Genomic DNA, 13,322 nt, shown 5'->3' with positions numbered 1-13,322 from the left:
GTATGATCACCCTACCTGCCTAGCGGTTTTATCGAAACACTGAAATGGTTGTGTTCGCGGCGTTGTGCGACTCAAGGTCGTCAGTGCGCGTGTGTGTATAAATACAAAATCGCCAGAAATCCACTTTTACCGTGTTTAAAAATACACCGAAGGTGGAAATCTACTATTCGCGAGGTAGATAGTATCTAAATAACCGGGTGGGAAATCCACTGCTGTCACCAGTGAACTGTGTGATTGAAATAATTTGGAGAAAAGTGAATGTAAAGGAAACCTAGCTGTCTTATTTGAAAAATAAAAATGAAGTCAGCAACTGGTTTTCTTACCTTAATCCAATTTAAGACCGGTTGAGATCCTTACCGGGGAGCCAGTTGACACGACTTGCGTCGCAAAAATGTGGTCGACACTGGTTTTGAGGGTAGAGACCCGTGGGCCGTTTATTAAATGAGCGACAACAGATTATGTTAACAAAAATAAAACAAACCGAAAAGATAAACACAGTAATAATAATCTTCGCATAATATCGCGGCACTTTCGCTGGCGTCGACGACGCGATGTTCGGCGTAATCCTTGGACGGCAAAATGGTTAGCAGCGTTGTAGGCGACGGTGCGCGGGTGCGGTTCGGCTGTCGACGTTGTCGCTTTCACAACGGGAGGAAGACTCTCGCACCATTTGCGGCGGGTCGTCGTCGGCCGTGCGGCATTTGCTGGACTTTGCACCGTAGCGTATAACACGCGGTGTTGGTCAGCCAAATACTCATAGTAGGGCGACAGCTGATAAAGGTGGCACGAGTCGCGGGGCATCGTGTATAACGAAGCGACGCGGGCCGTGTCAAAGGTAACACGATTATTTTAACACGTGTTGTGTCATAACTTTTGGTTAAAAGTTAGCAAAAACATATTAAGTTAATGTAGTAGAATTTACATTAATTTTCGCTATTCATTTCACTATAACCATATTTATTTCTAATAATAAGTGAGAATTTTTATTTTAAATATGTTCCATTATTTTTATCACTTTAATTCTAATAGCAGTACTAGGTACCAAACACATTTTTGTTTTGGCGATTTTTCTTACTTCTAGTAAAATAGTTCATTTATATTATATATTTTTTAGTATATGTTGAAAAATGATTACAGAAACAAAAAATATTGTGAGACCTCTATTGATAATATATTGAACTCAAAATTTTACTTTAAAAGAATATTTTAAAACAGAAATTAACTGAAAAAAAATGTATTATTAATCGAACAAATTCTTAGAAAAAAATTGTTTTAGATTAACTTACTAAATATGGTAAAAATATTTGAAACCCGCAATCATTTCGATTCCCAGTTCTACTTAAAAACACTCAGTTCAAATTATTTATATTGAAACAAAAAACTAATTTAGGGTTACAGTGATCACTAAAATCATAAAAAAGCATTATAATGAATTTCATGATACGATGAAACTCTTATATTAGTATTTTTACAAAATATCAAAATTGATATGCATTATAAGAAAGTTTTTAATCAATTATATACTATTTTAACCAATTATACAAGTCAGAACTGGGCATTAACTAGTTAATAAGTTAAAGTTAAGTTAAACTTTTTTAGATTAATGGAGATATTTAGATTTTACATTAAATAGTTTAATTTAATTGTCTTTTACCTATAAATATAACTGAATATAAAACCAATTGTTATTGATTATAATTATATTTTTTTCCATTTTCATTGTTTAACTGTATAAATATTAGTTAAATAATTTTAGAAATAAATATTAATAATATTTAAAAAAAACCTAGATCTATGCGTTTTTAATTAGGCCATACAATTGGTTCAATCCAAGATATAAAATTAGAAACTCTGGTGTAAACCCCAGGGGATTCGTGAAAACCACAAATCTTTCCAAACGAAGTAATTCCTATTTGTAAATACATTCCATAGTCAAATGTAGGGTGTTTTATTTGTAGTGGACCACCTGAATCACCCTAGTTATAAAAAAATTATTAATTTTTTTTATTTTCATTTTCTGAAATTTTAAATTTATAAACCTGACAAGAGTCTTTTCCATCTTCATCTGAACCAGCACACATTTGACTTTCGTGTAGTATTCCATTAGATAATTTAGACAAACCTGAGTTGTAACTTTTATTACAATTATCAGTTGAAACTGAATTTAGTGTCACTTTTAATAAATCGTCGCTAAAAGGTCCACCTGTAATGATAAATATAAATTATGATATTTAATATAGCACTTTTTAAAACAATCATATGAATTTTAAACTATAAAATTAAATTTAAACCATTTTCAGTTTGTCCCCAGCCAATAGCCATCACTTCAAATGGTTGAATATTTGGGTCTGTATTAATACATATTGGTAAAATATATTCTGAAAATATGACATCTTTATTTAAGCGAAAAAGTCCTATATCATTGTAATGTGACTTTGATTTATCGTATTTATGATGTAAAATTCTTTCACTTATTTCATAATCAACTGGCTTTGCATCATCAGTATTTGAAGCTTGATTAAGTTCTCCAAGGCGAATCCAACGAGCTATACCTCTATCGAAAGACAATAATTTGGTTAAAATTCCTCATGGAAAGCTATAAAAGAATAATCATTACAATGCTAGAGAATTTTCACAATGGGCTGCTGTAAGAATCCATCTATTGCTAATTAGTGTGCCTCCACAAAGCCAATAAACATTTTTTAAAGAGCTTCCATATCCTACAAGAGCCTATAAATTAGTTAAATCAAATAAATTATTATAGAATACACCGACAAATTTATATTTTTACGATATGAGGAAATTCTTTAGGTTTAGCCTTAGTTCCTCCAATTATATCAACTTTATCGCCATTATTCATGTTATTGTCATCTATTGTATCAGTCCTACCATAGCTTTTAAATAGTTTTGAATACTGCAAGCACACTATAATTATTAAACATTTAATTGTAAATTAAATAGAACGAATTAAGTAGATAATTTCTACTTTCAGAAGCCTTTGAATATGATTTTGTCTTATTTTGTCGAATTAAATTATAATTATCACTTGCACTACTAACACTTGGTGGACAGCATACCACTGGTTCTAATCCAATAAATGAGCATAAACGAAGATTTTTACGATGATGGACACTAATATTTTGAGCTATTACACAATCTCCATGTTTTTGACAAATATAGCTTAAACTAGTATCTTTATATTCTTTACACACTTCTCCTAAAAATACAAAAATAATATAAATATCCAAAAATATAGGGAGTTTAGCTGTAAACTTAAAATTGTCCCGTATGTAATTTTGAAATTTTATTCAATAAAAATTCTGACTCTAAGTCTGATCTCAACTTTTTCAGAGTGTCAAATGTAATAAAAATACAACATAAATTTTTACTAAGTACTCATTTTTAAGTAGATCAATAGAGACATAAAAACTAAGACATCATTTGTATATTTATATTATAAAACTTGTACTAATATTCAATTTATTTGTTTATAAATAAATATATGAACTTAATTCTAAAAAAATGACACATTTATTAAACATCGTAATTTTCAACATACCTTCATTTAATTGTAGTAAGTTTTCATAGCAAAATGCTAGTTTAAAATCACAATAAATATAAGACGCAAACAAAAAAGCGTATATTTTAAATTTAACAATCATTTTGCTTAAATTGATATATAAATTAGCTATTTTTAAGGTCAATTAATAATATTTATTATATTATTAATGAATTGACCATCATATCGCAATGAATACAGAATAGCAACTGGTAAATTTGTTGGGTTGTCCCAGTGTACATGCTTTGATGTTGATACTTATACTGGTTTTCCGCTAGAAATAATACACATTATTTCAAGGTTTCTTTAACTGCCACTTAAAATATGATTTCAGAACTTCATTCTTAAATGCACTAATTCAAAACTTGCTTTTTGTAAAGATTTATTTAAAATTTAATATAAATAACATTATTCTGNAGTTAAATTTAATATAAATAACATTATTCTGCACAATAATGCATTCATTTTAATTTTGCAACTTATTTTGCTAAAATGATATTTTGATAATTGATTGATTTACTTAAATATTTTACATGATTTGCATTATTCTTCAACTTATTTTAAAATAACAAATTACGATTATCATGTCATATTTGAAATTTCACATATTTTTAATATTAAGGCTTAATAAATAAGAAGTAAAAAGACGTCTAAGATTTAAATTAACACAAATTTTGATGAATGATAATCAAAAAAAAAAAAAAAATGGTAGCTTTGAAGGTGTTTAGAACCAGCAGTTGTAGTTATGAAAAATCATGGTTTTATGGTTATTCTTCAAAAATACATATTTGTAATTCTAGCACTAAACTTGCTAAGGATATAAAAAATGATGTTTACAAATAATTCAGGTGTGTTCCACAAAATAAAAAAAAGTGTTCCTTCCAACAATTTGTTTTTTTTTTTGTTTCCAACTGTTAGGATGGTTAAATACCAATTTTGTAAGTATATCCTGGGGAAATTTTTTAAGTGCAATGGTTTCCCGTTGGCTTCTGCGCTGGAAAAATGGTGCTTTTTCCGCCACCATAAAAGCGCACATATGGTCACCCATCCGTTCACCTACGGCGGTAGGCGCGGCTTGACACTAGAGTTATATCAACAATTAGCGTGACCAACGTGCTACTCAAAAACATATTTTTAAAAATTCAGCTGAATCATTGTACCTTGTGCAAGAAAGCAGTGAAATATATTAAGAAATTACACTTCTATATATATATGAAAAAACTAAGAGCACTTTTTGAATTTTTGGAATATGTTAATTTGAGATAAAACGTGGACGGAAAATGAAGTATAATAATTTTAACACAACAATAATAATTATTCAATAAATATAATGTACATAAGTATATAATATATACTATATATAATTAATAAAAATATTTAATTAGTACATAAAAAAATAGGTATTATTTAAGATATTATGCTCCATTTTCGCAAAAATCATGGAAAGTAAACATCTATTAATTATTAAGAAAACAAATAAAAAATTCTTAAAATCCACTTATTTTTATTTTCAGATAACTTTTTTTGTCGATCATAAGATAGTGAATTATGACACTTATCGACATGAAAATGACAAAAAATTACATTTTTATATAAAATAATTATATAAAAAATGATTTTTGCAGAACAATTTTTATCAAATTGTATTGACATCGTAGCCTTCAATTATTTAACAAATTATAAAGAAAAATTTTGTCCGTGATTTAATATTTTATAATTTTAATAACATAACTTCAAGGTTTTCTATTTATCATTAAAAAAACTAAAAAATAGTGAAATTTACTTAAATTACTAAACTACTTTAACTTACTAAATTACTACTTACTAAACTAGAAATAATTTATTAAAAAAAATAAATAATAAATAGATCACAGATAATTTTCTCATCAATAATATAGTAAAATATCCTGGGATTTTGAAATCAATACATATGAAATAAAATATATTTATAACTATTTTGTTCTTTGTATTGCGCGCTCTTATTAAATATTTAAGTTAAAAAAAATAATTTTATGTTAAAACATGTTGTATCGACATTTGGTCAATTTGTGTCTATTTTATTATATTTATTTTTGTGCATCCTTGTACTTAACTCTCTTTATTTCCTATGTCCTTATATGCTTACATCTTTTGTTGTTCACTATAAAATCAGCATTGTATTTATCGCTTCAACTCACAGTATCTCATATAGTCCACTACCGTCATATACCATCAGACAACACTCCTTGGTCAAAAAAATCTACACATTACTTATTTATTTATTAAGTTTTATATATTTTGTCATTTTTGCCATATCTGACATTTTAGTATTTAAGAGCCCCTACGCCTTTTAGATTATGATTTCTTCATTGCAGAACTAATAATATATTTATTTACTTGATACTTAATTGTTGTCTATACGTCATTTTTTGGATATCAAACAGCATTGTGATCAAACAGCATTAAACCAGACGACCTCTCTCACTCGCTCCGCTAGTAAACGCAGCAGGCTTAAGGCAAAATGAAAATCTAGTGCAGTCCAAAACTAGCTATCCCATAGTCTAACTGCCTCGTACAAAACAAGTACAATTAATATAAATAATAGTCATTTTTCAGCAATGTTATGGTAGTTATTGTGCCCTCGATTCAATATTCATGTATTTTATACATAAAGCAAACGATGTTTTTTAATTTCTTCATTTAAAGCAAACGAATGTTAATTGACTACTTATATGATTTAACGACTGCATACTGAAAGTAAAAAATATATACATATTATTTTTAAAAAGTTATTGATCTTCATCGACAATTTCGCTCATCTTACTCTACTTTCCCTTACATAAATCTTTTTTTTTAATTTTTAATCAATACTAAAAGTACAAATACGAATAGTGTTTAATAAGATTGCTCAGCAAGTACTAAAGGATCGTTTAAATAATAAATGAAAAAGTCTAAATGAATGAATTATACAATGCATATTCTCTTGTAGTAAGAAATCAGCTGAGATGAAATTCGTTCCAAATAGAACGAGTTCTTTTTGTAGAAACGAAAATAGAAACTGTTTCCTTTAAAAATTTAAGAAAGAGGAACATGAACTAATTCATTTTTCGAGGAACACGACAAAATTTGTAATCCTTTAAATTTTAGTGTTTCTAACATTTATTTTTCTGGGTATTATGAATAAAAATGTACTTTTACGTTAACTCCTAACAATATTTTTTTAATTATGCCTCTATTATATTAACATTTAATCAAGTATAATGATATCTGACAGTGATTAAAATCACTATATAAAAAAAAAAGCTTCGATGCAAATCTTTAGATAGTGTTTAATTTTAAAAATTGATGGTTTATTCCAAAAGCTACAACTTCTGCAAGTTCCTAATTAATATCCTGATTAAGATAAAGTATGTCGAATGAAAGAGGGATTATTAAAAAATATTATTTCTCATAAAAAAATTGTGTTGATCCATACACTTTTCAATAAGTTATAGCATTATAAAGTTAAAAATGTAAAAAATAAAATCGAGAATTTTCACACAAAAATAGCATTTGGTAGCCATTTTCACTGTGAAGACAAAATAAAATCCGAAATTTTTTTTTTCATAATGAAGTAAATTACATTACCTTTAATTTAAGATATATATAAAAGTGTCAGTCTTTCCGGAACATTTTCAAAAGTTAAGTTGAAAAAGTTNATTACATTACCTTTAATTTAAGATATATATAAAAGTGTCAGACATTCCGGAACACTTTCAAAAGTTAAGTGTAAAAGTAAATTTTTTGTGAAAAAGTTGTCATTTTAAATCTCCCCCCGTGGGCAGATAAAGGGTCAGATTTATAAAAAATTATATAAAATGATAGGTAAAGACATCAAGTATTTATAAAAAAAAATTATATGGAAATGTTAATTTTTGAAAAAGTTATGGCAGTTTTAAGTAAAAAAAATTGAAAAAATTTCGAAAATTAACGATTTTTAAATTTGTAATTTTTTTGGAGGTTTCCCCCATTTACGGGGAACGAGAGAAATTTTTTCAATTTTCGAGGGTAATGACTTCGACTAGATACGATTTGTGATCTTTTGAAGTACCGTTAAAAGAAATCCGTTTGGTGAAATCTGAGAAAAAGTGATTACAGACACAAAAAAAAAACACATCATAGTAAAACCAATACCTTCTCAGCTTCGCATCGAAGCTAAAATAATAATTTTAAGTATACTTAAAACTAAATAATTTTAATGCAAATTTATTTTTTCCGAGTTTATTATTCCAGACAAAAAATATATTAAATAAATCAACAATTTTTATACGAATAACAATTTGATAAACTATTGTACTAATTTTTAAGATTAGGTTATATAATTGTTTTATACTATTATGTCGTGTAATTTTCAATATCTATTATATATTTCAATGGTGGACAGCAAATAATTGGATCTAATTTATTAAATGAACATAGCCGAAAATTATATAATTGTTTAACGTTATAATTTTGGATAGACAAACAATTTTCGTAGCGTTGACAAATAAAATTATAACTATTATTTTCATATTCCTCACATATTTCACCTGTAATCAAATTAACATTATTTTAATTACTACTTTAAAATTATTTAGCTCAAGTAAAATATTTAAAACTAGTGTTTAAAATCCCTAGAGTAGTATTGAATTAAGCCTAGATTATATTTGAGTAGTTAGATTTAGATCTCATTCATATTATAGTAAAATAAATAGGATTTTTATCCCCGACCTTACCGCAAGAGTTCTTCAAAAAGCACAACATCTTGGAGTTTACTTACCATTAGGTGCAGAAACACACATCACTGATCATACATCTAGTTATTTCCATTTATTCGGATTAGAAGGCATGGGCATACTCACTTGTAAGCTGCTAATTGACCCACCCAAAATCTCCTTATCAAGTAAGAAAGACTTTTTAACTAAGTCATATACCAATAAGTAAAATTAATATTCAGGAACCTCTATGGTGCCGGGAACTACATGGAGTATAAAGCCCTATCCAGAGCACAGAGCAATGAAATGGTGAACTTATTTTATGAGAACCAATACTATACTACAAACAACGATAATCTTGTTAAAAACAGAACCCAATTATGGAAAACTATAAAAACAATAGTGTAAAAAGAACGATCTCTTAGCAAGATAGCAAGATCATTGGATAATTTTAAACTATAATTCTATTAATGGGGCATCTGTTGATGATAACACGTTTAATATATGTTTTTGGGATCGCTAAAACCGTATCTAAAGAACTACAAAACGTCATGATTTTGATTTTCAAAGAGACTGGCGAAGTTTATTTATTTGACTTACGAGTTTGATTGGATTATTGAAAATTACATTGAAACCCTAACATGCTTGTTATTTGATTCGAATTTAACGAGTCCAAAATTATATAGTTAACGTGATCTGGCCTCCAGGTTCGAACAAGAATTTTTTTTTGACTATGTAAATTATAAGAAAACATTAAAATTGTTTATTAATTTTTTTTAAATATATTTATAGTAGTAAAATATTTTACTATTGAAGATATTTGATTTAAATAAACATTTCTACATAAAAATCAATTATGATACTTAAGTACCTCTAATTAAACGTTGTGTTAATTAAAATAATGCATATAATTATGCACTTACCTTCATTTAGTTGGAGCAAATCAGAGTCATGAGAATATCCTAAGCAATGACATACAAAAAATATTAAAAATATTTGAATTTTCCACATCATAGTAATCACAAAGTTAAATATTAAATAAAAAAATTAACGCTTGATTATTGATGTGTTTTGATAATTTAATTCAAAGATAGTAGTTCATAACGATTGATGCTATACGTTTGTACTGAAGGATTATTTTATAAATCTACTGTGTTCAGGTATCTGATTCATATGAATCTGAATTATTTCAAGGTTTCGATTAGTATTAATCATAAATTACTATCAATAATTCCTTTAGGTTATATATACACGAAAAAATTGTTTTTAAATGTTTACCGAGAAAACATGAAGATAAAAATCAAATAATTAAAATCAATATATGGTATTTCCTTTACAAAATCGTGATATTTTTAGAAATTATTAATTAAAATTTAGTTACCAATAATGTAAAACATATTAAGCATGAAATAATTTAGATTCGGAGTCAGTTGGTTCTTAGTTCAAGTGAGACTTAGTTATAATGTCTCTGACTTTTTATTTAAAAATATGCCAGAAAAAATAAAACTTTTAAAAGTAAACTTTTCAAATTAAAGTTGTTGTTATCCCTTTTGTGTTGACAAAGTTGTGTCCTTTAAGATGTGAACGTTTATCATACTCAAAATCATATCATTTTTTATCAAATAGCCAAATATCAAATTAAATTTTATACTATGTACATTTTTAATGTAATTATAAGATAATATTCTTAGAAATACATTAATTTTTTTAATTATTCTGAACATACGATCATTTTTTTTTATTCACAATGAAGGCGATACACAGATATTTGTGTATATTAGTTTATCTTTATTAATACTTGAAAATGTTCTAAAAAACTTGACAACTTTAAATAACTGCAATTAAAACCTTTATCATTTACTTTATGATGAAAAAAGTTGTTCTCATGAATGCTTTTTATGTATAAATAGACTTCAAATACATTTTTATGGAACGTTTTTTATAAATTTTGTCTTTTTCATAAGCATTAAGATTAAAATTAAGAAAGAAATTACATTAAAAAAACTTTCTTTATGAACATTTATACTAAAGAGTTTTATGGCAGTGATGTAATTAATTACATAGTTTTCTAAAAATAAATGAGACTAAAATTCCTATATATTAGGTTTTTTATTTAGAATGAATTAACCATAATATTACACACCAATTTTTTACGCTAAACAAAATGATAGAAGATACTGAATGAAATTTCATCGCTGATTCCGAATCTGGTCTTAGAAATTTTATATTGACTCTAGTTCTTAAGGTAATCGTAAATTAGTGAAAATCAGGTAATTATATAATTAACAGCTCATTAAAAAAAAAAATTTCAAAAAACCCAATTTAAAACTTTAATTGTCTATATTTAAGAGATGCTTGCAAAATTTGAATTCTATACCTAAAGTTTAAATTACTTCACTTGGCCTTCAAAATTGATTTTGATGGTCTTTTTAAAAAATCAAAAATGAATTTTTCCCTATAACTTTTTTTTTTTGCTTAAACTTATAAGTAAAATATAATTTTTATAATTAAAAAACAAGAAAAACCTAATATATGTTAAGTTTTAATTGATTTGTGCTCCTCTCCTATAGATTATTAAATATTAATCATATATTAAATCTAATTAATCTATTTTTACCAGCGGATATAAATGGCCAAACACCAATAAGTCTTGATTAGAATGTAGTTCACCTCTGCAAAAACAGTGTTTGAAATTGAAAAACGGTTACGCGATTGCAACTAAACTTTTTGTACATTTATTGACCTGTAAAACATAAAAAGTAAAAAGGATTATCCTCAACTAGCAGTTTTTGTCTCAGTTTGTCGTTATTTTAAAAAATTATATATACATGGTTTATTTGAATGTCTCTTAAAAACGCAAAAATTATGGTGTTAAACTGGTTATGGGCTTGTTTTATTTGTTTTTAGGTGCTTTATAATTTAGCTTAATCACAAAATAATTAAATAGTATTGCCTAAAAAAATTAACCTCTTTCTTTTATGAATACTCTTTGTATAAAATTTCAATCTATACTTATTGTACACCATACTGAATGTTTTATCCTTTTCAACTTTACACGAAGTCCATACGCTCATTCCAACATTACTGTGTTTTGAAAAATGAGTTATAATCATTCTTTATAACAAGATCTTCTATAATCTATAGTAATGTAAATCCTTTAATTAAACTACAAACAAGTCCTATTTTAGTGTTCATATAAGATTTAATAATTATTATTTGCATTAATGGAACAAATAATTAAAATATTAATAATAGACATTCTTAATTTATTTCGCAATCTTGATGTTTAAATAATAAAATTATATAAAATCTATTAAACTTAAATATTGTCAATTAAAATGCTAGATACTAAATACCCTTATAAGTTTTATGCTCTTTTAGGTGAATTTGTACTTGATACAAATTTTCGATTTAAACTAAAAATTTGATTTTTATTAAAAGCAAATATGATATCTAAGATTTTGATTTTCCAAAAATGTAATAAACAAATTAATAGTATTTTATAAGATAAAAAATAATGAATTATTCCATAAATAATTCATAGAAATAAATATCGTAATTATTATTTGTTTCGGGATAGACTAAGATTTTCTAACTCTTTCCCTCACGTTTTAATTTAATTAAAACACATACTTACCATTTAATAAAAATAGTAAATAAAAATAATTATTATATATTTTACAAGTAAATTACATCTATACTATATGTATATAGTTAAAGTGTTTTTTAAAAGAAGAACATTCTTTTGAAAAAAACACTTTAACTCAGTTGAAATACTTAATACGCGTTAATGATCACACAACAAACTTTTGTTACCCTAAACGCACAACATTAACAAAAATTGTATTGTTTTAAAGACAGTAAATAAAACTCATACCTCGAGTAAAAAAATTGCTAAAAGTATAGCCAAAAACTAGTCATAACTGATCATTTATTTGTTTGAAATATCCTTGGAAGTAATTTAACACATTTGTCAAGTTTTCTTTTATAGATACGATCACTTGTATAGCTACAAAGATAAAAATATGGTTAGAATGACCATATAAACGGTCAATACAATGACAATTAAAATTAAAACATTTAGTATAACTGAATATTCCGTTGTTTCTAGATAATACACTAATTAATTAATTAATGTTTAAGTTTTAAATTCGATGCAAAGCTGAGAAGATATTAATTTTATTATGATGTGTTATTTTTTGTGTCTTTTACCACTTTTTCTCAGCTTTCAATGGACCAATTTCTTTCAATAATTGCTCAAAAAAACAGAAATTGTATCTAGTCAAAGACATTACTCTCAAAAATTGAAAAAATTTCCCTCGTTTCCCATAAATAGGGGTTGGGGTAATCTCCAAAAAAATTACAAATTTAAAAATTGCTAATTTTTGACATTTTTTCAATTTTTTTTACTTAAATCGTCCATTACTTTTTTAAATATGACCAAATCCTATCACATTTACGATATATTATGATAGATATTTACCTATCATTTTGTATATTTTTTTTATAAATTTGACTCTTAAGCTACACACGAGGGGGCATCCAACTATGCCACATCCCCACTGTGCTGGGTTTTTTTTTTATAATTGACTTATAATTCTTAAAAATATTGTGTTTTTGTAAAGAGCTACAATAATTTTAAACACTATACAGACTATGTTACTTTGTTATACTATTTAAATATGTAAAGTATTATTTAANAGCTACAATAATTTTAAACACTATACAGACTATGTTACTTTGTTATACTATTTAAATATGTAAAGTATTATTTAAACCAAACCAATAAGTACTTTGGCAAACTAGATAATGGCTTAAAGGGCTAAGCCCCCTTGACGTCATAGTTTCTAATACCTTGGTATATTTGAAAAATTGCTACTTAATATTTCATATTTATTTTGTACTGTGTCTAAAATATACCTTTAGTAACTTAAAATAAAAATTAAATAGACATTATCTAGATAAAAAATTATTTGAAATAACATGATAAATGTTATTTGATGTTATGATTGATTTGAATGAAACAAAATAGATGGATTTTACATATAATT

At 26.1% G+C, this 13,322-nt stretch overlaps 1 protein-coding gene and 1 long non-coding RNA gene across 2 annotated transcripts; both read right to left on the bottom strand.

The window, feature by feature from the left end:
• Positions 1-1,671: 1,671 nt before the first annotated feature.
• On the bottom strand, positions 1,672-3,869 carry LOC126908134 (venom protease-like). Its single transcript, XM_050690034.1, has 7 exons — positions 3,560-3,869; positions 2,987-3,217; positions 2,792-2,925; positions 2,618-2,730; positions 2,292-2,554; positions 2,040-2,203; positions 1,672-1,976 (listed from the first exon to the last, which is right to left on the bottom strand). The coding sequence occupies exons 1-7, from the start codon at positions 3,660-3,662 to the stop codon at positions 1,803-1,805; spliced, it is 1,182 nt and encodes a 393-aa protein (XP_050545991.1). The 5' UTR covers positions 3,663-3,869; the 3' UTR covers positions 1,672-1,802.
• A 1,615-nt stretch (positions 3,870-5,484) lies between these two features.
• LOC126908158 (uncharacterized) lies at positions 5,485-9,960 on the bottom strand. Its single transcript, XR_007704718.1, has 3 exons — positions 9,195-9,960; positions 7,247-8,106; positions 5,485-7,165 (listed from the first exon to the last, which is right to left on the bottom strand). It is a non-coding gene; the product is annotated as an uncharacterized LOC126908158 (long non-coding RNA).
• Between the last annotated feature and the right edge of the window lie 3,362 nt (positions 9,961-13,322).

Source organism: Daktulosphaira vitifoliae, unplaced genomic scaffold (genome assembly GCF_025091365.1).
Source record: "Daktulosphaira vitifoliae isolate Bord-2020 unplaced genomic scaffold, ASM2509136v1 Scaffold_5, whole genome shotgun sequence".
In the NCBI taxonomy this organism is placed as follows: domain Eukaryota; kingdom Metazoa; phylum Arthropoda; class Insecta; order Hemiptera; family Phylloxeridae; genus Daktulosphaira; species Daktulosphaira vitifoliae.
The sequence above is the reverse complement of the archived record's forward strand: the minus strand, read 5'-3'. Positions and strand labels throughout refer to the sequence as shown.